Raw genomic sequence first — 25,835 nt, forward strand, 5'->3', positions numbered from 1 at the left:
CAGAGCCACAGGGCAGACCTTCCGAATAAGACCCTCCTCGTAGTGGGCATGGTGAAAAATGCGGAGGAGGCGTGCCTTTCAGCCTTGGACTCCCAGTTTCATCTCGGCCACGCTTCTTCCAGGCAGAGCTTGTCCTGTGGAACAGACTGATGTCTTTGTTTCACATCTGGCAGCTCGCCAGTGATCTCTGCAGCCCAAAGCCTGTTTCGGGCAGCTGAGGCTGCAGATCTTCTGATGCCTCAAACGCTAAAAGCAGCATCCCGTTTGCCTTTGGCTTCACCAGGTGCTGGGATGCCGCTGCCAGGAGCGTCACAAAATTACGTCCAGTCCTCTCCACTTCTGCACACCTAGATGTCTTTGTCCGGAAGCATCCTCAGTGCAGAGTCACTGCTTGAAAATACTGTATAATGATTTTTTTTTTAAATAATCACCATTAAACAAGAGCTTTACTTGCTTTCAAATGGAAGCACTTTATTTGATAGAATTCTGTTGCCAGAAACAAATGTGTCAAAACACTAGAACCTTTACACCTTCTGAACTATGAAACCATACGCATGGACATACATGAAGATGCCAGCAAAACCTAGATAAAAGGAATCCAGTGCCTAAATCCATAGAAATCATTCCTCCTCCTTGCAGGGGGCAGGGGACAAGAAAAGAGAAAAAGTGCTCAATGTTATATGTTAAAATATAATTTGGCTTATCTTGTTTTCTTAAAAAAACCTTTTGACACTTCAAGCATGAAAGGGAGAGATGGAGTGAGTCTATGTCACAAAACTTACGAAAAATATTCAGCATTAAAACACAACTTTTCAGTAAATATGTTTCTTTTCTCTTGTTCTATTTACAGATATTAAGAACAGGTGTTAGACATAGGAAACAAAGTATTGGGTAGAATTTAGAGGCAAGGATCATTTTTTTTTTCTCCCCCTCCTCAGTAGGATTGTGAGAAAGTCGTAGAGTTTTTAGAAACTGCTTATGGCATCAATGTACCCTAAACTTGTGAGGCTCCTTCCTGGAGCTCTGTGCATACTCCTAAGCGGAGATGGAGCTTCTCCGTGTTTATTGAAGACACTCTGGAAACCTGTTTATAGGTCTTGGAGATTATTCTGAAGCAGGGAAACAGTGGCACACGTCTCCGGACTTTTGCAGGAGCCATCCATGATGCGATCCACTTGGCTGCTCACAGGGATGGTGGCGTGAAACTTCTCTGCCTAGGCTGCAGCACTGGCAGGGAGGAGATGCTCTGGGAAGGGAGCACCTCTTGAATGAAGACGCAAGAATCCAGGAGCTCCCGCAGGTGTGTTCCCTCTGCCTATGCTTTGCACATGCACGCTGGACCAGTCAAAGGCAGTTCCCCAGCCCCCCACCCCCCGCAAGCTGCTGTCCCCCAGTAATTAACCTGCATCAGTTCAGTTTTTAACCCCAAATGAGACACACATAAAACTGCGGGGTCTCGAGGGGACTCCAGTGGGACCCAAAGTGCTCTTGGTGCCACCCCAGCTGCTTTTCATTGCATTTCCTTAGAAATTTTCGTGGATTGCTGCCTTTAACTAGGAGGCTGGCACAAGGTCAAAAGAGGGGATGCCGCCTGGCACCACCACCGTTTGGGTTTTGTGCCATTGAGCTGACCTCTGCTGCGGACTTTGGCTCTTGAGTAAAGGACTTTTCATACAGTCCTACCAACCAGCCGTCTGGGAAACAAGCGTCTCTCAGCCCATCTTAACGGCGTTCCATGAATGGGCAGCACTCGCTTTCCCAAACACTCAAGGCATGTCCGGGCCCTGCACCCACCGCTGGCTTTTCCCTCATTCAAGCTGTGACGCATTTTTCAGACTTCACACCAGCCTGGAAGAAGAGCACCGGGGCTGCTTGCTCTCAGAAATGTTCCCATCTATCGCACACCCCCGGCTGTCCTCCGCCAAAGCACCCGGCTCAATGGGCACCGTGCCTCTGCGCTTTGGTTTCCTGGAAAATGTGGACTTCTGGGAAAGGAAGTAACTTTTCCCAAATGCCGTTTTTGTCAGTGTGTTCTTCAAAGCGAGAAGGATGTACCAAGAAAGCATCAGCTTTTAAAAACTCCTAGGACCTGTTTCTCCACAGTCCTAAGTCGTGAGGAGCAGGCAGGATTCGACCTTCCTTGCAAAAAAGCTGTGTGGACGCTGCAGTCATTTGGACGTTCCTGGTAGGGTGACAATAATATACTGTCCACCTAGCTTAAATATATTTATTTATATATATTATATGTATATCAACAAGCAGACCTCTCTCTTAGTCATACAGCAGTGACATCAAACAAACCAACAATGAAAAGGAAGGGAGAAAAGCCAGTTCCTGTTTTGTCATCGCAACCATAAGTGGAAACATCACAAAAACCAAAACAAAGAGGCAGCACGCAACCCCGTGGTCTCCTTATTCACTTCGACTTCTTGCCCTTCGGAGCTGCACTGATCTCCAAAACGGGGAACGATGGGCTGTGGCTGCAGCCCTCCTTGGGGCGGGAGGCTCGTGGCCACCGGGTGGAGCGGGGCAGGAACCCCGAGGCCCGTCACGGGGCAGGGAGGGCGGCACTTGAGGGCGTTTCTGCTCGTAAATCCGGCCTAGAGAAGGTCTGGGCTCCATCTGGGTCGGCTTGGAGGAGGCACCTCCTTGCTCCCCTCTGACGGCAGTTCAGTTTGCCATAAAACCGGGACAAAGCACGATTGCTCAGTGGACCAGGGAGTTGCCAGGCACTTAAAAGGAGGGGCAGGAGCAGCATTTTCCCATCGGCATCCATGGAAGGGGTTGGGATTGTTCCTACTGATCGCAATTAACATGCGTGGGGGGTTGTTTTTGGAGAAATCCCCCCACCTCCTGTGACGGGGTTTTTTTGCAAGCATAGTTGCCTCGTGGTGGGGAAGAGGGCTGGGGGACTGCTGCTGGAAAGCTGCCCCTCGCACGGCAGCCGAGCTGAAAAAGCCAAGCTGTCCCCAGGGTGGAGACTGCTGCACAGGTGCAGACCTAGCAGGCCCCCTGCGAGGAGCACAGCTGGGGCCAAAGGCATTTGCGGGCTCCGTCCTGCATCGCCCCATCGGGGTAGTGGACGCTCTCGGCTGCGTTCCACCCTGCTGCGGTGGCATTTATGGCCAGCTGCAGCGCAGACAAGGGCTCTGCCGCCCCATTTCTGCTTTCCCTGCAGCACTGCAAGGGCTCCTTAATTTACAGGGAGGCAGAAAAGCGGCCTTGCGGTCCCCAAGATTCGGAGAGCCGGCAGCACCGTTTTAGCCAGTGGTCATGTCTGTGGGAAAACACTCCCCGAATGGGAACCCACCCAGAGGAAAGGCCCTCCTGGGGTCTGCTTTTCACAGCGGCCAAACGGAAGCCTCCACGAAGTCTCACGCCGGCTTTTGTGGCTGGCAGCTGTCCAAGAAATGCCCCAGGGGAGCCAGTGGGATGCCTGCGCAACTGTGTCCCATCGCCGCACCTGCAGCTGCGGAGGCCGTCCCTGGAGGCCGTGTCCGAAGAGCCCTTCGCCACGCATCCCGGGGGCGGCCAGCGAAGGCTGGGCCGCAGCAGTGCTCTCGTCACCGGGGAGGGGGCCCCTGAGCGAGCTCACCTGCGCTGACCTGGGAACCACGGAAGTCACCCCTTTCAGGAACGCAGAGTGCTGCCTCCCATGGCATCTGTCCCTCCCGCCCGGGATTAATTCCCCCGAGGGTGCAGAACCTCCCAGCTTAGGGGCAGAAGCAAAAAACAAAGCCACAAACGCCAGCCACTTCTAGCTTAAAATGAGACTTTAGGGAAGTCTTCTTAGAATGGGGGAAACTCTGCACAAAGACCAGGAAAGCGCCACATGGCTGGCAACGGACGGAAAGAGGGTGGCAGAGGGAGAGGAGACGCATTTGGGAGCCGCAGAAGGCCAGACCTCAGCCGGGGTTGGCGGTTCTGCCCCCCTCAGCTAGACAGGCTGCCCTGTGGATTTGGCAGGGATCGCGCCTGGGACGAGCTGCACGCCAAGCTCGTCGCCCTGCCTCTGCGCAGAGCCCCTCTCCCGGCTTGGCACATGGCCGTCCAGGGTGACATATGCTGGGCTGGGTTTGATAAAGGATATTGATATTCTTCGACTCCTGCCGTCTTCAGAGGGGCCGTGTGTCCCTTAGGCAAGCAGTCTCTCTCTCTCTCTCTCTCTCTCTCTCTCTCTCTCTCTCTCTCTCTCTGAGCTGGCCCACACAGGTGGCACTTTTTTCCTGCTGCCTCTGGTGCAGGCAGGTGGCTCAGGTGACGCGGCAAGGCAGCGATCTCTTCACAATTGGGGACAATTGCGTGGCCGAAGCGCACGCACTGACCCAAATCCATCCCGGCCCTTTGGTGGAGAACTGAGGCTTCTTCAGCACAGCTATTTAGGCCTTCCAGGGTAGAGTATGTAAAGACTGGCCGGACTCCTGGTGCTGCTCTGTCAGCTGCTGTCGAAACGAGGGGTCATGCTCTGGTCCACTTGACTGGAGAACAGCGGATGTCTGGGAGGTCCGGAGGCCCCATGGCAAGCCACCCCCCGAAGCAACGATGCCCAGCAGTGCAGCTTTCAGCAGTGCTGCCGTCTCCTCTCGCGAGGGGCTCCCCCACAAGACAGATTCCCCTTTCATCGACAACACGGGTCCCCAAAATGAGATTCTGAGGCAGACCTGAGTGGGGGAGGGGGTGGCTGTGTTGCAACGGAGACCGGGCAGGTGGGCGGGGGGGGGATCAGAGTGCAACTTGGCTGAGATGGCCGGGCGGGGCGGGCAGGGCAGGGCAGGGTCGGAAAAGCCAGAGAAGTAAAATGCAACAGCGTGCAGAGAGAGCATGCAGAAGGAGAGGGGAGGTCTTGAGGTGCTAAAAGAAGGAACCAAAGACATTAAAAACGGCAGCGGTGAGATTAAATGGAGCACCTTAAAAAGGCAGGTGGATGCAGGCAAGGCAGCAGGGCGAGCATGCGAGCGGAGAGGCGGCGGAAACGGAGGTCTGCGGAGAACAGGCCACGGGCCAAGAGCAGGCGTCTTTCTGGCCATGCGGGGGGACGGACGGCATTCGGGGGCACTCGGCGAGGCCTCTGCGAGGGCTGCCCGGCCAGCTGTCCAAGCCCTTCCGGCAAGGCCAGGGGTGACCGGCTCCAGTTTTGGAGAGGGCCTGCTGGCGCTCTCCAACCAGCCCCAGGCACTGGGTGCAAACCCAGGCAAAATGGAAGAGGGAAAAATGGCTACCTGGACGCAAGGAAAAGTGGCAGGGCCTCTGAACGCCTCGGAGGAAGGACCAGCGCCTCTTTTATGGCGAGAGGGTCCCGGGAACTGTAGGGTCTTTTCAAAAATACCCCGGTCAAAAGGTCAGCATGCACCGATGCAAACTGTACGTCCCCAGAGGTTTCATCTCCAACACACATTAGGCGAAAGGAGCTTCCAGAGTTTGGAGGGGGGGGTGCTATCCCGGGGGCCCTGCAGCAGCCACGAGGCAGCAAAAAGAAGAGACGGCCTGTTTCAACAGGTAACACCTGCTGTTCGCCACCTCAGCACACGTACTTTCTGTCGCTACTTTGCTCTTCCAAAGCCCTGTTTTGCCACTGATTTTTGCTTTTAAAGTGGGGATTCTGCCCCACTCCACTGCTGAGCACGAGGCAGAGGCAGCCAGGCACCGGGGCACGCCACGGCCGGTCGAGGCGGCAGACGGCCCAGTGCAGGCCGAAACTACAGAACGCCTGAGAGCTGGCCAGCCACAAGGTGGTGGATGATGGAGCCTGTTCTGGCGCGAGTGCGGATCCTTCTGCACTTCGCTGGGAGGAAAGCCACTGGATGTGGTGACTGGGTTCAGACAACATGCTAACCTGTGGTTTACCAACGACCCACCGTCTAGTCAGCCCTGGAAGGTGCGTTGTGTTGCCCGAACTTCGCCAGGGGCTCCACACAAATAATACACAGGTGTGCGTGCTCAATACACCCACTGGGCAGGGGGCACCGAGAAGCAGCAACTAGCACAAATGTTCTGTTTGGAAATAGATGGAACTATTTATGGATCCTACTACTATGCTGATGTATTTTTGCAGTTTATTACGGTTAGGCACTTGCATCAGCTCAGCACGTGTGTGGTGGGAACCCTACGAGCGAGCACCGTTTTCATGCTGCTGGGTGGCTGAGCCAGGGCACTCTGCTTGCCGATGGGCTAGCAAGTGTCTTCTTAGCCAAGGTGAGATTTCTGAAGGACTGGCCCTTCCACTGGCTCCTCCCCACGGTCAGAGCGGCTGTTCCCTTAACAACAGGGTCTCAGCAACAGGCCTCAAGCACCTCTCCCAGCACCCACCAAGTTCCTTCCTTCTGATTTCTGCTTTATTTTGCCATTTTTAAAAACATGCTTTTGCTTGCAGGCTGCCTGTGGGAAAGTACTATCTCCGCAGGGCCTCGAAGCCGTGCGCCTGTGCTTTAAGCTTCGTGGACCATCCCTGCCTCGGGTTCCAGGTTCTGTGCAGACAGCTTTCCTTTTAGACTCGCCATTTGTACACTTGACCTTACTTGTCTGCAGGTGCAGGAAATGAAAAGATGCAAACTTTTTGGCCAGGAAAAATCCACATTTTTCCTAAAGGGACATAGGTGTGCATTTGAAAAAGACGTTAACTTGTAGGCACGTGAGCGGGGCACTCTGGGGGGAAATGTGGAGAGCCTCAGCTGGCCCACAGGTTCCATGTCCGCCCACCTTCCGTGCAGAGCGAGCGAGAGAGAGGTCGGGGGTCGGGGCAGGCTGGCCACGGACGGCTGTGTCTGCCGCTTGCTCAACGTCCCACCTTGGCTATGAAGGCACTGGCTGGCCAGCCGCTCTTTCAGCCTCATTTTTCCTGTCGGAAAACTGGCAAGAATAACTGAGCTGGAAGGGCTGTGAGGAAGAGTGGCCGGCTTCCCCAAGGAGGCGCCCAGTCTCCCTTTTCTGGAGAGGCCACGGGGCAGAATGGAAGGCATGGGTGTCTGTTCCGGCGTTGCACCCTACGCGAACGACGATGTAGGGAGGGGAAAGGGCGGCGGGTTAGTCTGAGGCAGCAGGTGCCATGCCGGGGAGAGCTTAGCAAGCAACCGAGTGATGATGTGGGACTGGCGCCTTACGCTGCTCCTCGCTCCACCAAGGCTGGCTCCACGCTGGGCCAGAGGAGCGGGGGTGCCTTGTGCAGCAACCCCCCTGTCAAAAAGAGGTGCTTGGAAACAAAACCGGGGAAGGAAAAAGCCAAAACAAAAAACCAGACCAGTGTTCCTCCTCTTGTGCCCGCTCGCCCCGAGGCTCTTGTCCCAGCCACCAGCACTTTTAGGAATCTAAAAAAGAGCACACACACAGAGAGAGAAAGGAGAGAGGGAGATCTGTTAGGCACTGCGTCGGGGTGGTCTGGGGAGGTGTGTGGGGGCACTCAACACCCCCAGGGCTCCCGGAGGGACGGCACAGCCCCACTCCCCTGCCCCCAGGCACTAAGTGGGACTGGACTGTAGGAAGACGCTTTGGGAGACCCCCCATGCCGCCCCGGAAGGAGAAAGGTGGTGCCCCACACTCCACAGAAAGTTGTGGACCCCCGATAAAAAGGAACCTGCTGTGCCCTTTCGATGGGAGGACCCATTTCTTAACCACAAATTATGTAAATGCACCTAGAGAATTCTCTGCAGGATTGAAAACTCCGGCCATCAGACTGTTATTGGCAGCGAGGGAGTAAAAGCCGCCCCACAGTAAAATCCCAAAGCAAGCACCAGAGTGAATTATCGTAGCAGGAAGGAACGAGAAGGCAGCAAAACGTCTGTTTTGCCTCTGCTCCCTGCACCCCAAAGCGGCTTGAAAGCGGGCTCTTCTACGCGGAAGCTGGTGGCGAACCTACAGGGCAGCACCGCCGCTTTGGTCTCGAGCAAAGGCACCAACATTCAGCATCTACGCCAAAAGCCAGTGCAGTCGCTCCATGGCTGCTTAAAGAAAACCCCACAAGCATGAGAAAATAAAACAGTTTACTTTTATTACAGGCTGGGAAAGCAGTACATCTAACAGGGGAAGCCCCCGTGGGTAAACGGGAAAGTGGTTCTAGAGTGAACAAACCTCAGCCTCGATGGTGGTGTTTCCTACACCGCCGATTCTGAGAGCAGGCAAAATGGGAAACACACAGAGAGAAAGAGCTTCAGCACCACAAACGGGGCTTTGATGGCGTCGGCCAGTTCAAGCCGAGGGAGCACAAGGGGCGCACAGGAGAGTTCGTGGATGCACACGAGAGAAGACAAAGGCAGCGATCTCGCCAGGTACGATCAATGCAGTTTCAAGTCACAATTCCATGGCAGGTAGTGATATGCAAACTATAGATAATCTATACAACCAATTAAAAAAATAACTGCCGTTACGTTGCACATGAAGTACTTCTAAAAAATGTTTTGGCAAACCTTAAAATCTTGTTCCGGTGACCCTGAATCTCAAAGTGGACCGGCAGTGTGTAAGAGTGGGCATGGGACTGGGCGAGGAAAGCCCGCCAGCCGTGATGGAGCAGGCGGCGCTCTGGTTTCTGCCCCTTCTAGCGAGGAGAGAAGGGACCAAAGCGCCACACTTGCCACCGAGGTGGGAAAAGCCCCCGCTCTGGGCAGGATGCGGCTCTCTTGGCCAAGACGCGCTGCCACACCTGCGTCCACCTCCTTGGCCTCTTGCAAGGGGGCTGTGCGTTCGCTAAGAGAATCAGCCAGAGAAAGGGCTGATTCTGCACCCTTTCCTCCCAGGTTGCTCTTTCGCTGGGCTCTGGGCCTGGTCCCGAGTCTGCCTCCCGGGAGGAAGGGTTCTGACTTGGGGGTTCTCCCCAGTGTGCCCGCAGCCCGCTCCGTTCCAGAAAGGCCTTCTAACACCCTGCATGGCCTTCTCCCTGGGGCCGGAGGGGCGGCCTGGGGAAGGAGGCGGCCAGAAGTTCCCTGCCGCTGGTGCACTTGACCACACCGACATAAACTCTGGGCCCGATCCTGCGAGGCCAGTGAGAGGGCAAAGTCCCAGGTGGGGCCGCATGCTCCTGTGCTTGAGCCGAGCACCTGCTCCTCAGAGTGGTTTCCAGTCGGGTGGCCTCAGGCCTGGGCAGGGCAAAAGCCCTCCACCCCTTGCCGGCCCTGAGGCCCATGCCTGTGGGGCTGGCCGGGGGCACACTGGCAGGCAGAAGAGACGCTGCGCGGGGGGCCAGGCACCGAGGCACAGGCTGACGTGCCCTGTGGGAGAGGAGGGGCAGCCCCGCGGTCGGGCGAGGGTCTGTCCTTGTGCGGGAGGCAGACTGGGGGCACTGGCGTGGTTTCCGGGGCTCTGGCCTGCGATCCCGCCCGTCCAGGGCACAACAAGCCCCTTTGGCGGAACCAGGCCTCCAGCGAGCCCTCCCTGTCCCATGCGCTCTGACCACCAAACGCAGATCTAGAACATGGGACAAAAGGAGGACGGACGGACGGACGGACGGACGGACGGACGGACGGAAGGAAGGAAGGAAGGAAGGAAGGAAGGAAGGAAGGAAGGACGGCGCTTGTCCCCACTTTCCTCAACGGACGGGGTTTTCTGGGCAAGAGTCCAGGCAGCCCCAAGAAATGGCATGGCACAGCTAAAACTGAGGGGGATGTGGCAGGAGCACCGAAACCCCTTAAACGGATGGCAGGCCCCATCTACCGGGAACCCCCAGGCAAAGTTCCTTCCTGTCCGAGGAATGCACTGAAAATCTCCTCATCCAACCTACCTTTCTGAAGCTTCGCCAGGTGATCAAGCCACCGTCAGTCATGAGGACTAGAGACATGCTGGTGACTTCAAAACAGCACAGCTGAGGAGGCCCCACTTCTCTGCCAGCTGTCAATTCATGCGTGTGGTCGGTGGGACCAGACGTTTGCAGGCTTCCTACCGCTACAGAGCTTGCCAGGCCCGGCCTGACCTGGCCTGCTGGAGAACCCCCGGGCATCTGCTGAGGACCTCCCACATCCACACACGTGGAAAGCCTCCTGGGGCACATTCCAAGGAGCCCTGGCACATCCGAGAAGGGGCGCCCACACAATCTTCTCCTGTGGCTGTGGACTGGAAGAAAACCCCCTCCAGCAACTTCCCAAGGCAGCTTGGTATTTTGCCCTCGCAGAAGAATTGTTTAAAAACGGGAAACGCTTAGCTTTTTGGCAGGATGAAATGCTTCAAAGCCCACAAGCCCCCCCCTCCCCCCCGCACGAGGCCTTTGCTTGGATTTTGGAAGTGGGCAGCTCTTGCAATGGGATGGAAAACGCCACCCTGGAAAGTGGCTTGGGCAAACATCAGGCTCCCAGCCTTTCTGGGCAGGGAATGGCACCCTTCAGTTCTCTAAACATGCTATGCCGAAATTGTGCCTCTGCTGGCCAGGAAGGACAGACGAGCACTCTGTGGCCACCTCGATTTCTTGCAGTTAGCCTGCATCGCTCCAGCATTCTGCTTCCAACTTAGCCAACTGACTCTTCAAGCCACTTCCAACCCATGAGGGCTAGAAACTTGTGAGTGAAAAATAAATACTGATGCTTAATTCTGCCCTGGAAACCAAATGCTAGGCATACTGTGATCTCAGGTGCACACCAGCCTCCTCCTAGCCCCGAACCTCAGGACGCCTGGGGCTGACCCAGATACACCCGAGGCCAACCATCCCGTCCTCCTTGTGGCCATCCCATCAGCCCTGACCTTGGGGATCTGTGGCATGTGGGGGGAGGGGATCACCCAAAATCAGGGGGAGGAAGACTCAGCAAGCGAAGCCCTTGGCCTTGGGGAAACGGTCCCTGGCTCTAGCACCAACACGCTGGCTAAGTCCAGAGCCTGCAACCGAGCGCGGACTACGGTCGAGATGCTACGGAAACGACAAACGCACACCACTGTCCTACCTACGAAAGACACACGTGGAAATACTCGTTAAGGCTGCGATCCTGACAAGGTTCCCGGGAAGCGGCCCCCACCAGAGCCGGCGGACGGACCTCTCCGCAACCAGCCCCACGTCCTGCCCTCAGCGGGGCGCCACGAGCTGCGCTCTTGCGCCTTCCCTTTCCTCTCTCGGCGCAGCCCCAGAAGGCGGGAGGGGTTTGTTTGCGGCCTGCACACAGCCCCCAGGACCAGTGCGGCCCCGCCAGACCGCCTCTCGGGACCGGGCTTTGCCACGCCTGAGCCTCCGACGCCTGCTCCTCAGGAGGAGCCGCACAACCCCTTCCGGCCCTCTCTGAGCCCACGGCAGAAGGACGCAAGGTGTCCACAGCAGGCCACGTGTCCCCGCAGAAGCACGAGCTTCGCCAGGCAAGGAAAATTAAATGTAAGTCATGGCACCTTTGACATTCTTCTCCAAAAAGACTTCAACATAGGAGGTGGGGACATAGCCCTCCTCATCCTCGTTCCTCCGGATCCGCGTCCAGCCGTCCCCTTTATCTTCCTCGATGACGAACAGGGTCTCTCCTTCCGTTACAGAAATCGTTCCTTCATTTTGGCCTGTGGGACGGAAAGCACGGCAGGTCAGGGGCAGGCTCCCCCGGGAGCCGTTTCTGTCGGCTGAGACACGGTGCCCACAGACTGCCCCGTCCGCACGTCCCCTGGGCAGGGGGAGACTGCAAAAGGGCCGCATCCTGCCCCGCCCGTACCTTCGAAGGTGTACAGGGCCTTGCATGTTCCGATGGTGGGCAGTGGCTCCTCGTCGTCGAACTCGTCATCGAACTCCGGCGCGGGCACCTTGGCCTCACTCTCCTGGCTCGCCTCCTCTGTGTAACTGCCATCCGGACTGCTCAAAACAGAAAGAGACACAGCAACTAAAGCAACAGGCCGGGGGGCGAAGGGGCCGCAGGAGGGAGAGCGCGGCGAGCTGCCTGCTGCCCAAGGTCGGGCCCCCCATGAGGGGGGCCCTTCTCTTGCAAGGTGCCCTCTCCCCACAGCCCTGCCTCTCCGTGTGGCGTCCCGAGGGCCTGGAGGGGCCCTGCTGCCACTGGCCCAGAGGAGGCCTGCACCCGGCTCCGCCTCTCGGTGAGCAGCCGCTCCTGCAGGGCGGACACCTCGCGCGGCTTGCCAGGGGACTCTGTGGAGGGATGGTGAGTGTGCATGGCGCCCCCGCCACGGACGGCTGCAGGAGGGGCTTGCTGGGCACAGCTGCTTTCTGCGCGGCCTGGGGGAACCCTGCCAGGTCCCGGTGCTGCCGCAGAAGTGTGTTTTGCCAAGAATATTTTGTGGGCCGAGGCAGGGATGGGCTCCAGGAAGGACTGGAGGGATTTCCGGCCGTGTGTCACGCTTCCTTAAACCAGGCTCCCTGGCAGTGGCCCTCACAGGATAGCCGCCATGGTGGGGGCCTCCCGCCTGGAGAAAGGCAGCCACAGCGGGCTCTCATCTCCCTTCTGTGCCGGAAAGAACTCATTTTAGAACACGGAAATGAGGACCTGGGTGATGTGCTTTCCTCCTCCCTCCCAAGAGCTAGGGAGCTTTTTGTGCCAGGCCTTTCAGATCATCAGCCTCCAGGCAGTAGCTGACACTTTATGGATCCCAGTGAGCTGCTCTGGGGGCCTTTGCGGGACTGAGCAGCAGGATACGGGCTGGAACCAACCACCGCCCAGAGCGATCCTTTGGGGATCCTCTTCTCCAGCATGGGGAGCCCCTAATCCGCTGAGCTCCAGGGGTTCTGGGCAGCCCCCCGGCTTGTCCTCACTAAGTGAACGGAATTCTGGTGGTGCAGAAATTGTGCCGCCGTCTCCACACCTTACTGGGGAGTGTCGGAGGGATGCCGGGCGTTTTGGAGGCGCCGGCTGTTGGAACGGACGGCACTCACACAAACTGTACCTCTCGCGGTCCTGGGCACAGTTGTTGACGGTCAAGGTGTTCTGCGGGTCGTACATCCCGCTCTGGCGGCGCATCGTCTCGGGCCGTGCAGGCAGCCGGCCTTCCACTTCGGTGAGCCAGCCCTGCAGTGGAAGGGGAGAAGGGAGTCGTCCTGCACTGGAGAACTTTCAGGACCCTTGAACCCACAGGTCCCCCCCGAGGTTCCTCCTCTTGCGTGGTGGGTGGCAACGAGGGGCAGGGCCTTTTCAGTGGTGGTCCCCAAATGGACAAACCCCTTTCCCAAGCATGTTGCCCCCATCACCTGGCCCATGCTGCTGCTGAGGTGCCCAGTGAAGCTCTCTGGTGCCTTGCGTGGCCAAGGCTGAACAGTTTTTGATGAGGCTGGATGATGAGGTTTGCTGTGCAATGGCAGCAAGAGGGGAGCCCCGCCGAGGGGGGTAACCGGTGCAGCGCCGTGGCCAATGGCCTCCTGAATCCGGGGCCGGCCACGTTTCATCTGCCCTTCCCTGCATGCTCCACCTTTCTCTACCTGCCCCACCAGTCTTCCCCAGCCGGGCTGGGCAACCGCTCCGGAACCCCCAGCCGCTCTCCCTGCCTTCTCCCAAGTGAGGCTCATAAAGTGACTTTCCTCCGGGGGGCGGGAGAGCCTCCGATCCCCCCCTGCATCCCACGGACTGGCCTGGGACGTTCACGTGGGCCGGCCGCCTTTCCCAGGCCGCAGCCGCCGTCCCACCGGAGACGCCTTGCCCACCACCGCTGCCGATCCTTGCCTTGCCCCTCTCCGTGCCAGTGAGCGACAGATGCCTGATTTTTCACTCCCCCCGGGCGGGAATGCCCCTTGGGGTGCAAAGACCCAGCGGTCCCGGACGCACGCCCACCCTTCCACGCCCGGCCGTGCCCCCTGCGTGAGGGGCAGCCTCGCCGTCAGCACAGGAGCGCTGCACAGAACCCTCCTGGGGGAGCAGTGCAGGGCTGCAGGGGGCCGCCTTCTTCCCGCCAGCCTGCACCCTGGCCAGCGAGGGCCCTCACCCTGCCTCCTCTTCCTCATCACGCCCTCACTTGCTTGCCTGTCAGACGGGGGGGTGGCTTGCTCTGCTCCTCCCCGCCACCTTGCCTGGGCCAAAAGCAGGGCCCGGTGGGCAACCAGCCAGCTGCGCCTGCCCTGGGGCCCCTTCCTAGGGGCCTTGCTGGATGCCCAGGCCTGCTGACCCGGGTGCCGAGCTCCTCGCACCAGCAATTCGCCCCGTACCTCAAACTTCCGCGCCTCCTGCCGCAGCTTCTCGAGGTTGTGCTCGAGCTCGGCCAGCTTGTGGTCCACGCTGGCCGCGTCGCCCATCTGTGGGTTCTTGATGTACACGTCCTTCATCTTCGTCAAGGCATCCCTGCAGGGCACGGGGGCAGGGGGTGAGTCACGGCTGTGCGAGGCTCCCCCTCCACTAGCGTGTCCCCCAACACCTCGCAGAGAGCGCTTCCACGGGCGAGGATGCAAGGAAAGCTCCCCCCGACAAGCAGAGACTCCCCCCCAGCCCTGCAATACTGACCCCCCAGGCTGACAATACTGGAGTGGGAGCTCTTCTCTGCGTAATGGGGCCCCCACCATGGTCGCGCCACCCGCCCTCGCTTCTCCGGCCTCTTTGGGATCCTCCTGAAGTCCTCTGGTGATGGGGGGCTCCCATGTTTTTCACCCAATCGTCGGGTGTGGGAGTCTCCAGAGCCGGGGCTGGTGGCCGACCTCGAGTAAGGCCTTCCCGTAAGAGAGGACGGGGCGGCCGGGAATTTCTGACCGCGGCCAGACGCTTTTCGCTGGCCACAGGAGCATCCCCTGGACCAGAACGGTGCTGTTCCTGGTCTGCCGCAGGAGCGGCAAATTTGCAGCAGCCTTCGGCGCTTTCCTGTCATGCTGGGAGTGCCAGGCACCCGTGTGGCCTACGACCACCGGCTGCTTTGCAGAGCTGCAGGCGCCGAAACCGGAACATGGAGGCGGCTGCCTGCACCGAGCGGCGGCAAGGCAGGAGAGAGGCGGTTTGCGGCGTGGGGTGCAGAACCGCAGGCCTGGTGGCGGAGGTCTGGCCCGTGGGGGCTCCTCTGATGGCCCCCCCAGCCACCCACCGGGGGTGTGGTATCTTGGGCCCTGCCCCCAGCCCGTGAGAGCTTCTCCAAGAACCGTGCGGGGAGGGGGTGCGCGCCCCTGCCGCACCGCACACCTCTTTCCAGTCGCGTGGGAACGTCTACTGGCTCGAGCACCTTCTCATTTATCGGCCGGTGCAGAAAGCTCAAATGGAGCTCCGCGCCGACCGGTTCCCGCAGCGCAGGGGTGCGCAACCTCGTTTGGCTGGGGGCTGCGTTCCACTTCAGGTGCTCCCGGCGCTGCGATCCGAGGGTGCCCAAGCCAAAAAATAGCAGCCTGTTTCCAGATTTGATTGCCAGGAATAATTAATCTTAAAAAAATGTCTATCATGTTTCTCAACTACCCAGATACCGACCCTGCTGGGCGCATCACATGCATTAAAAACATGCATGAGACTATGGTAAAAGCATACATGGCCGGGGGGGGGGGGGGGGTGCAGGGCTCCCAGGGAGCTTAGATTTGGCCCCGGGCTGGAGAAGATTAAGGCGGAATCACTGCGGCTCCCCCAGAGTCTTGCCCTGAATAAATCCCACGGACCAGCTGGAGACAATGGGAACGCTTTGTCCTCTTGCGAATCCCTGGGGCGTCCGTGGGGGCGGGGGCTGAGGGGGCCATTTGGAGACATGTTGGTAAGCTTTCGTGCCCTGAGGGCTGCAGCTCTTCTTACATCTCTTGCGAACTCCTGCAATGCAATGCAATCCCCCGCAAGGGGGATTTCACGGTTGGGACCCCCTGACCTATTTTATCTCACAAGGGCTGGGGAAGCGCAGGGGGAGGAAGTCAGGGCAGGCATGACGCTAAAGCACGTCAATATATTCTGCTTGCAGGAGGTGAAGAGAGAGGACGATGTTCGCAGCCGAATGCACCCATTCATTCGCCCATCCGATGAGACTCCGGGATGGCGGATGACTCCTCGTGCTCAAGGAATTCCTGAGCTGCGCACAATTAACACACACAGATACACGCAGAAGACGGGATCTCCTTCCTGGAATGCCCACGGGGAGGAGAGGGACAGTTTCAGGAACAGCCCAAAGCTCAGGAGGAGCAGCGCCTGGCTAATCGGCAGCAGCCAGGAGCTCGGGGCAGCAGCCGCCACGATGCCAAGCACAACAGGCAGCCACTCTGAGCTTGCAGGAGCCACCAGGAGGGCGCACCGATTGAGCCAAGCCGCGGGGCTTCGGCAATCCTGGTCCAGCTTGGAAATCCTGGTCCTGATTGTTTCGGGCTTTGTCAGCAAGGCCTCAACCCCCGTAAGAAGGTCTTGTTTCCTGCTGTGTGTTTTGGTGAGTTAGTCTCAAACAGGCAATCAGAACAATTTTCTTTACTGGCAGCTGCTCCTGGTGGGTATGAAAACTCCCAGGGCTGGACTGACCCGTGGCCTGAGCTTCTGGACTCTTGCGGATGGCACAGCTAGAAGGTTGGTCTCCATGGGAGCCCGCTCTTCAAGAGGGACCTCCACACCACTGTGAACGGTCCTTTTGACCCTTGCCAGCCAAACTACAGTCTCTCTCTCTCTCTTCTCTTTCACACACACACAGAGGCAATAGCATTCTGTAAAAATGCATTCTACAAGCATCTTTGCCCAAAAGCATTCCCAAAAATCAACGATGGCAACCACAGCGCAGAGCCAAGGGGCACAGAAAAGGGGGGGGGGGGGGGAGACACGCACAGAGAAGAGAAGGCAAGGGGATCACATTCTGCAAGAGAATGTTCCAGAAAGACACAGTCCGCAAAAGCACTCCGCGTCACACGCTTCGCTCCGGGCTCCGGCCAGTCTTACCTTTGGTCCACCTCCTTCTGGATGTCCTTGTTGAGCTCGTCCACCTTCTGCTGCAGTTTCTTTCTTCTCTGCTCAGGGGGGAGGTTGCTGAAGTCCTCTGGTCCACCACCCTGCAGCCAGGAGGCGCCCGGCAAAAGGGGGGAAGGAGAAACGGGTGTGTAAATGCAAGCCCAGGAGTGCAGCGCAGTCGTTCCGCTTGGCCGTGCGTCTGCCTCACTAGTGCAAGCAGGAGAGGCTCTTCGAAGGGTTTTGTCCTCGCCACACGCAGCGGGGCCTGTTCTGGCTAACCTGGGATTTATTAAAGGCTGCGCTCGGTCCGACGCACAAACAGCAGCCCTTTCATTCTCGGATCAATGGCCACCGGCTTCTGGGGGGGGAGGGGGGTGCGAGAGAGGCCTTGTTGCCTTGGATGGACAGAACCATCCCAACACTGTGGGTCAAAGAGGTTGGTAAGGTTTTTTGTAGGGGCTCAAAAAGCAAAATCAAGGCCATATCCAGCTGGTCCTTCTGAGCTGGGCGGTGGCTGATAGTGACTGTGGGCCCTTTCGGGTCCTGATATTTGAGCATCCCTCGGCCCTGGTGGGCAGCTACGGCACACCGTCAGCCGGGGAAAAACAAAAACGCCCACCAGCAGTCGGACGGCCGCTGCCCGGTTTGCCCTCTCGCCCGACCAGTGCCGCCGCATGACGCATGGGCCAGCAGGAGGCCGGGAGGGACTTGTGCTCCCACCGAACTCCTGAGTGGGGGGATCCCCGTTTCTCCTCTACTGCAGGAGGCGCAAAGTTTTGGGGTTGATGGGCACATGAGGAACTTTTGGTAGCATTGTGGGCGCTCTCACAAGATGGCTGCTGTGGGGTGCAGCTCGCCCATTCACAAAAGCTCGCCCAGCTGCAGGACACTCATTTCCCAGATGGCAAGCAGGTGAGTTAAAGAAAAGTCATGTGTCCCAGGACGTGAGAAGACCAGAACAAGTGGGGTTTCGGAAGACGAGTACAGGGGGTGCTGGGAAGGAGCCTTAGCCCTGTATTTATCTGATTTTAAAACTTATGAAATAAGATCTGAAAAAATCAGGAGGGGGACACTAAGGAGCTTCGGTGACACCTTGGCACCCACGTGGTACCATTACCAGAGATCCTAATCTACCATCCTGAGAACGCTGTTGAGCTGTCCCAAGGTAAGGAGATGGCAAATACTTTCAGTGTGATTCCAGCACCTATCCAAGCATCGCATGGATGTTGCTTTCCGCCCCTTCCAACCGAGAGCAGAGCAGTGAACGAGCCCAGAGCGGCCCGGAATCCAGTTCAGCTGAAGAAGCTGCTACCAATCTGACGGCAAGACTGACGCCCGATGTCGAGTCTCCAGAACAAGGAACGCGGAGGCAAAACGCTTTGCTTCCCACGTGTAGAATATTTCCTGCCTTACCATTTTGCAGCAATCTTCGCCAGGGTTACCTGGGACGGGGCAGGGGGTTTCATGCCCCCTCCCGCCCCACTTTTGGAATTAAATAGAGTTAACCCTTTTAGTGAGGGATTACTGGATTCAGTGGCGGTGCCAGGTGCCAAAAAGCGTTCCGGTCCGCAGAGCGACACCGAGGCACTTTTGCACGTGCGAATTCACACGTGTCTCTAGAGGCCTGTGTCCCATCCTAAGGACAGCACTTTTTGTAAGGATTAAAAAATGGGCAGTGAAGGAGGAGTAGCAGATTTCAGGAAAACACCTTGGGTAGAAAGACTCAGAGTGGCATCAAGCAGCAGCAGGTGAGGTGCTGGAGGTGAATCCGACACACGGGGACCCTCGGAGCCCGTGGACGGCCGGAAATTTGGCACTCCGAATGAAAGATTCAGGCCCCGGCCCACGTGGGTGGTCCCCTAACACCGCCTCTAACCAGATTCCATTACAAGGTATTAGTCGTGGGACAGAGGGATTACGTAAGGCTGAAAAATGTAGCGTACTAGCAAACGAGGAACGCCAACAGTGGGCTTGGGAAGGGTGCAGGGTTGTGTCCAGTTGCCGGAAGGATCAGGGCACAGCCTGGTGTACGGCAGGCAAAGATCTCAGAGGGTTCCGTGTCACAGGGGCCAGTTGCCAAATCTGGGTCAGTCTCCAAACTTTATGGGTTGGTGGGCACAGGTGGAGTTGTGAGACATTGCAGGGACCTCGCAAAATGGCTACCGTAGGGTTGGGGCTCATAAAAAAGCTTAAGGAACGGAATATATTTCGGGAAGGGGATGTCAAGAGCGGTGCCGTGGGCACGTTGGGCAGGTTCCATCATGTGAATTTTCTGGGATCTTGTCTGCAATTTAGTGAGTCTATTGCATTGTTTCTTCCATTTTGCAACAAGCGCCTCCATAAAGCAAAACCAATTATTCTGCACACATTTCACACAGCAAAGGATCAGAGGAAGAATCAATCCGACTACATTTTTGCAGCCCCAGGTTGCAATTCCATTTTTTAATGTTTAAACCTAATAATTAAACTAAACTACTAAAATCAAGAGTTAATGTTTAGCAGGTCATTAGATGCATTAAACCTGGATCACCTCCATTAGATTCCAGACTTGCATATTCAAAGTTATCTGATAAATATCAAAGCAAAAAAATAAAAACACAAAAGACAACAGAAAACGTGAGTTAATTTCACGGCGGCTGCTTGGACAGGCGGCAAGTTCAAAATGTGTGATTTACGCGCGCAGGACAAACATGCTGCTGAGGTGCTTACCAACTTGAGAGAAAGCTTCACGGAAAAACGGAGAAGTGCGTGGCAAAGAGAGAGAAAGGGAGAGAAAAAAAAAGACAAGCATGTGTCAGAAGGAGCGGCACTCTGGCGCACCGCCTCCACGGTCATACTCAACGACGGCCATCAACACAGACATGCGCACTCTCCTCGCGTGGCTTGTGAAAATGGACACTGCTTTTCACGTGTCTGTGCCGAAGTTCACGAGGCTGGGCGGGGTGGGGGGCAAAAAGCAGCCCGAGCCAGGGAGAAGGAAGATACGGACTTCTATCAAACTTGGGAATCTGTTTATTATTGGCTGGAGAAACGGGACTTTGCATAGATTTAAATATGCTTTTAAGTTATCACAGATGGAAAAAGAAGGGTGTGGGGGCTGACCCAGCGGGCTCGATGTTTTTGATGATGGATGTTGTTTGTAGTTTTCTTTTTGTTTTTTTAGGAGTATAATTTCTCAAATAAAACTTATGTAAAAAGACCCACCAGGGCCAAAAAACAAAAGAGTAGCCCGAACCAGCTGCCATCTTGCCTGGGGACACAGAGGGGCACGAGTGGGACCCCCCTTCAGCCACAGCCCTGAGGTGGCAACCGGGACAGCTGGACTTGCTGGCAAGAGCCAGGGAAATGCCTCTGACAAACGCTCTCTTCTCGCTCTGTTCTAGAGCAGGCCAACTCATGGGCATTGGAGCCCCCTGCAGCAAGAGCCCAGACGGGGGCTCTTCTCTCCGAAACACCAGCTGCTTGCTAGCAGGGAAGCTGCTTGGGTTGTGTTTTGCCCAAAGTCCTCCAAAAATGCCTTTTCCAACCTGCCAGAGCGTGTTAAAGCGCACCCTGGCGCTCTGGAAACTGGCTGCAGCCCATCGCAGGCATCTGAAGAGACTTGCGGGGCAAACAACCCAGGGAGCGAAATGTGAGGAGGGGCCGCGCAGGCACTGGAAGGATCTGCCTTCGCCTGCCGGCCCTCCCAGACACAGCACTGGCCCTGCCTCGCCACCCTCCCCGTCTTGGAGGGCTCCAGACCAGCGGCCCGCCAGCGAGTCCCTCGTTCGCCTCCCAGGTGGAACAGGCTTGGAAGGCATCCGTACGAAGAGTCCCGAGACGGCTGGCCCCTGTTCACCCCACGGGCCCAGCACAGTTCGGGGCATTGTGAGACGCTTAAAGGGTCCAGGCCCAGGCCCTGGGGACGTGCGCCTGCAAGAAATCGCACGTCTCATGTTCTATCTGTGTACGCAAATGCAACGGCCGGGCTGAGCTAGACTCACAGGAGGAAAGCCAGCCAGGCGTTCCCTCATCCACAGGCGCTGCATTAGTCCCTCAATTTGCCCTGGCCTGGATCACCCCAAGCGAAGGGAAGGTGGACTCCTCTCCTCCGAGCTCCATCGCCTGCTCCTCCGAAAGGCTGGTGTGGGCGGCAAAGCGGTGAGCGTGCCAGACCGGGGCCTGGGAGATCCCAGCTGAAGTGCAGCTCAGCCCTGGCAGTCGCCGGGCGCCTTGGGGATGGGCCCCGCAGACCCTCCGCCCAGCCAACCTTGCAGGGCTGTTGCGTGGAGAAAGGGGGGGGGGGTCTCTCAGCACACTCCCAAGAGACCAGAGGAGTAACGCAGAAGGCACAGCCGGGAAGCTCAGCGCAGGATTGGAACCCGTGTCGTGGCCTAGAATCCTAGACTGGCGGAGCTGGACGGGGCCAGAAGGCTGCCGAGTCCCACCCGCTGCTGCCGCCGGCCACCAATTTGGGCATCCCCCTCAGACGGGGACGGCAAGCGCCCCACCTCTCCCCCGACTCCCTCTTCTCCCCCTGGTGGCCTGCCCCGGCCTCGCAACGGCCCAGGGCAGGGGCCTCGCCTTTTGCCCCCGTGGCTCTAGCCGCCCCGTGAACTTGAGCACAGACGCCACCGGCATGCCCACGTGGGTTTCACAGACATGGCACAGAGAGAACCAGTCCATCTACGGAAGCAGCCTACGGAAGGCACACAATGAGGATGCGGCATGCGCTACGGGCTGACGCCACTAAAGCCCAACCGCTTTCTACAGGCAGAGCTAGTCCGAGGCCGGGAAAATGCCAGCCCCAAGACTACCGTTTTGCTGTAAATTCAGCAAATGCTATGGGGCCGAGACAGACGGAAGGCGCCTATAGCATTTTTGTGGAGCAGGGAGCGGGGGGGGGGGAGGGATTGCGTGGGTGGGGGGATGTCTGAGGGGGCTCATGAGGGCTTCCAGGTGCTACGGCGACTAAAACAAAGCCTTGCTCGAGACCCCAGGAAGGAGCGCTGAAATGACGTCTGCGGAGGCAGGTTAAGAAGGAGGCTCGCGTCAAAAGGCTCAAGGGGAATTTTCCCGAAATGCAGTTCCACTCTCAGTAATAAACTTCCTCAGTGTTCCAAGGTGCTGCCCCTGCATGGTCTTGCTGCAATTTTGCCAGAACCCCCTAGAAGGCGAGGGGTGTCATCTCCTCACAAATGGGGAGACTGAGGCTGAAAGGGAAGGGATTGCGCAACATGCCTTGTGGGTTCACAGTGGAGCAGCACATGGGATCGGGGGCTTTTTGGTGTCCCCGTCGGAGCCTGCCCTGCCCTGCCCAGAATGCCTTACGGGGGCTCCACAACAGACAAGAGGATGCACAGTGCGCCCCCCGAAAGGGAGAAGTTTAGAAACACCACTGGTTTCAAGCTGCTGTCCCCAACCTGGTGACCTCCATATAGTTTGGATGACTACTCCAGGCATTCCTTTCTAATTTAAATTTTAGTTATTAAAAAGGTGAAAATACAAACAAAAAACTCCCCATATAATAAAAGGAAAAAGCTCCCAGCATTCCTGCCAGGGAATACTGGCCAGGGCTGACAGGAGGAAGCCCAAACTCTTTGGAGAGCTGCCCGACTGCAGAAAGTGTGAGTGGGCAACCCATGGGAACACAGCAAGTCAGAAGGGGTCTACGGGGCCATCTAGTCTGACCCTCGGCTCCTGCTGACTCTGCTCGTGCAATGTCCAACATGGCTGTCTGTCCGATCTCTCCCTGAGCACCCTCCCTGATGGGGCCTCCACCACCTCCCGTGAAGCCCGGGGCGCTCCTGCTCTTTCGCTCGCCAGCTGCTTGCTTCTCCATGGGACGCTCAGCGGTGGACGGCCCGGTGGGGCTTCTCACCCGCTGCAGCAGCAATTCAGAGCTTCGGAGGAGCGCTCTGTGGTGCTGGGTGGCATCCCCACCTTAAGTCTGCAAAGGCGGCATCAGGAAGTGCGCCTGCAAAGCTCAGAGCTGCAGCAGGCGAGTCACAGGAGCAGCTCTCGCTCAAACCTCTCCCATGGGAACCAGTGACCTAAACATGCCTCCCTGTATTCTTTAGTTTATTACGTCCTGCGGGCTGTTTTTCTGCCTGTTGCTTCTCTGCAGCACTCTGACTTATGAATCTCTGCAATTAAAGATGGCGCGACTCTTTGCCCAGGGAAGGAGGCTGGGTTACGGGGCCCTGGGAGTCTCCTCCGGACGAGGCTCTGATGAAAAGCACAAATCCCGGTCGGGGTCTCAAGGAGCCTTTCGCGGGCAGCAAATGAACGGTCTACGAGCCACAAGCCACAATAACACACGGGAGCACATGAGAAGCCAGCAAGTCTTTGTGTTATTGGAAAGTCACACACTGGAACGCTCACTCACAGCGGGCAAGAGGGCCTTTCCGAGACTCCGGGTCTGTTTTGGGTTTTTTTCCTCTTCTGTTTTGCTAGTATAAAGTTTGCTGTTGCTGCATATTAGCGCTTCAGATAAAGAGATGAACTGATCTGTCCCTGGAGCCTTTCATATTACAAGTGGTGGCGCAGCCGAGTAAGATGCACGGAAGAATCACGTGCTCTCCCCTTTTTACGGCTCGCTGCCATTCTCCCGAAAAAAGACCTCTCCAACTGCGAACCGCAAGGAACTGGCAACCACAGTGGAACCCTCTTATGCCTCTTCCTCCCCAGGAACACTCTCCCCCAGAACACGCACGGTAAAGGGTCTGGTCTTAGCAGGAAGCTGGGCTGACGGCTCAGTCCCACGTAGGGCCTTGCCTAGCTCGGTTCAAGCAGTCCTCCGGCCGGGATGCAGCCGTGGAGGGCAGCTCGGGGTGTCTGTGGCTGCACGCACGCCCGCTGCCGGCTGCCCTCCTGGTGCACGTGCCAGCAATCACAGAATCCTGCAAGGCGCCGACAGCCAGGAAATGCGGCAGCGCGCTGCTGAGCTGCGCCAAATACCTTCTGAGAACAAGCTACATTCGAATAGTTCCCCCTTCATAGCAGCCGTCTGCCCTTCCCCCAGCAGGGGTCTGGAGCAGGGCTTGGTGGGGGCCATATTGGGGGCTGCTGCAGCAGAGACCGAGGTGCATCCTCACTGCCCCTGCTTTTAAGACAAACCATAGTTTAGCAATATGGGAATAAGCTGTTGATTTGTGTATTGCTCTGTTGCCTCTCCCGGTTTGAATTAACAAGAGTTCTGTGCCATGGCTGACCTCTGTGTTGCACATGAGAGTCTGAACTCAGGGGAACTCTGGTTAGATTCAATCATGGTTTGTTAGCAAACCAGATTCCAAACCACAGCTGGATCCTGACTTGTTTGAACAAGCCAGAACTTAAAATCAGGGGTGGGCAACCTCAGAGGCTTCTTGAGCAGTGTAACGTTTGATTCATGCTGTGAAGCAAGGGAACAGATCCATCAGCCCTCTGGGGTCCTCCAAGTGGCCCCCTCCCTTCCTCCTGGCCCCACCCCCTTTCTCCCAACCCCAGATCATTTACTCATTTCCCAGGTATGGTGCAGTTCCCTCCACCATTCTAATAGGTCAAAAAGCTCCTTCAAAATTATGTTATTGGCAGTAACAGCTGCAAGCTTTAAAAGGCTGGGGTCTCTTTGGTCCACCCCTTTGCCTTCAGCCTCACCCAGCACCAGGATGCGGCCCCTGAGAACCAAAATGGGAGTCAGCTCTTCAGCTAAAAGACGTTCTGAACCTATGCTATAAGGGCCTGCAGGCCGCTTGGGTCTAGACATGGCTGAGCTGACCATCTAGCTCCTCCCAGCTCTATGGTTCCACAGATGCAATGCACAATCCCTTCTAGCACTTGCATTTGTGGTTGCCTCCCAACACCTGCCACCACCAGCCCTTGAAAGGGAGTTCCACTGTAGCTTATGCTTTCCTTTGTTCGCTCTGCAGTCTGGGTCACCCGTTTCCCCTTCCTCCTGGCTGACTGCTGGCTCGGAATTTACTTCCTTTTTTGGTTTACCCAGACAGCAGTTTCTGCCCCCACAGAGGAGGAGGAGGAGGAGGAGGAGGAGGAGACGACAAAAGGCTGTCCTTAAGAGGAATTTGCCGTGCCTGCTTTTGGGCTGCAGTTCCATTGAGCTGCTGCCGTCCAATTCCATCCAGGGCCAGGGCTTCCGGCGCCGCCCGGCCTCGGAGCCCCTCTTGCAAGCGCTGTCAGTGGGGTCAGTGACTGTGCAGCGAGGAATGGCCGCCGCGCCATACCAGGACTTACAACGTACTCCCTAGCCTCGAGGGCATACGTAGGCCTCCCTAAAGTCCTCTTCATGAGCTCTTTGTGAAAATACAAGGACTGGGACTGCTGCTGAGCCAGCGAGAGAAGACAGGCGTTAAAAGGGTGCAGGGGGGGAGGACAAGAACCAAAACCAGAGGCCACAACATTTACTGCTTCTACAGCAAAAAGAGCTCCCCCAGGGCCCGGGGCCCGTGCTGTGACCTGACATTGAGGAGGCACACCCTGAAGCCACGCCTGTGCTGGGGCAGAGAAGCCCCCGGGCTCCGGGGCTCGGCGACGGCTGCAGCTGGTGGAGGTTTGGGGCACGTCCCCTCTGCCTTCCCGGCAGCTCCCGTGCCTCGGCCCCCTTGCTGGCTTGCCCGGCAGAGAGTCCGGGAGCGAGCCGGCTGCTAGAAGCCCCGCGTGGGGCCCGAGGGGGAGGCAGGCTGCAGTGGGGAAGAGGCACGGCGGCTCTGGCAGGCCCTCCTTGGTGGGCCCTGCAGGGGCACAAGCACTGGGCAGGAGCCCGGAGCCTCCGCCCTCATTGCCAGCCTTGCCCAGGTCTGGGGCCCGGGGGGAACCGAACTTTTGGGGAGATTTTAAAATCCAGCACATTCTGCAAATCTGCAGCATCAGATGCTCCTCTTCCGAGTGCTCCGATCTGATGTTTCTTGACTGGGGAAATAAAGGACTGAGGTTAAAACAGGCTATGTAGAAAATGCCTTTGCAAGTGGGCGGCTGTGAAAGGTCGGCCGCTGCAGGAAAATGATCCAGTGACAAATGTGGATGACGAATATCAAAAGTTTGTGGAACTTTCACATGGGCAGAGAGTCTTTATTAACATTCTCAGATTTGCTCCCGCTGGCTAATGGCAGTCAGAGGGAAACCTCAGCTCTGAGTGGTCTCTCTTATTAATAAAAGGAAGAAAATAGCAGA

The 25,835-nt window shown here is 57.3% G+C and overlaps 1 protein-coding gene across 9 annotated transcripts in view; it reads right to left on the reverse strand.

The window, feature by feature from the left end:
- Window positions 1-445: 445 nt before the first annotated feature.
- The window catches only part of FNBP1 (formin binding protein 1), a 97,806-nt gene continuing 72,416 nt past the window's right edge, over window positions 446-25,835 (reverse strand). For 4 of the 9 annotated variants that reach the window (XM_044453017.1, XM_044453019.1, XM_044453021.1 and 1 more), the window contains exons 11-16: window positions 19,398-19,412; window positions 16,680-16,789; window positions 14,021-14,153; window positions 12,772-12,893; window positions 11,592-11,731; window positions 10,182-11,442 (exon numbers count right to left, since the gene is read on the reverse strand). In XM_044453017.1, coding sequence (XP_044308952.1) covers window positions 11,264-11,442; window positions 11,592-11,731; window positions 12,772-12,893; window positions 14,021-14,153; window positions 16,680-16,789; window positions 19,398-19,412 — 699 coding nt within the window. In that variant the 3' untranslated portion in view covers window positions 10,182-11,263. Of the gene's footprint in view, window positions 7,302-10,181; window positions 11,443-11,591; window positions 11,732-12,771; window positions 12,894-14,020; window positions 14,154-16,679; window positions 16,790-19,397; window positions 19,413-25,835 lie in introns of those variants that run through there. The other 5 variants (XM_044453016.1, XM_044453022.1, XM_044453020.1 and 2 more) reach the window with 4 other exon arrangements.

The sequence above is a fragment of the Varanus komodoensis genome, unplaced genomic scaffold, assembly GCF_004798865.1.
Source record: "Varanus komodoensis strain SLA01 unplaced genomic scaffold, ASM479886v1 scaffold77, whole genome shotgun sequence".
NCBI lineage: Eukaryota > Metazoa > Chordata > Lepidosauria > Squamata > Varanidae > Varanus > Varanus komodoensis.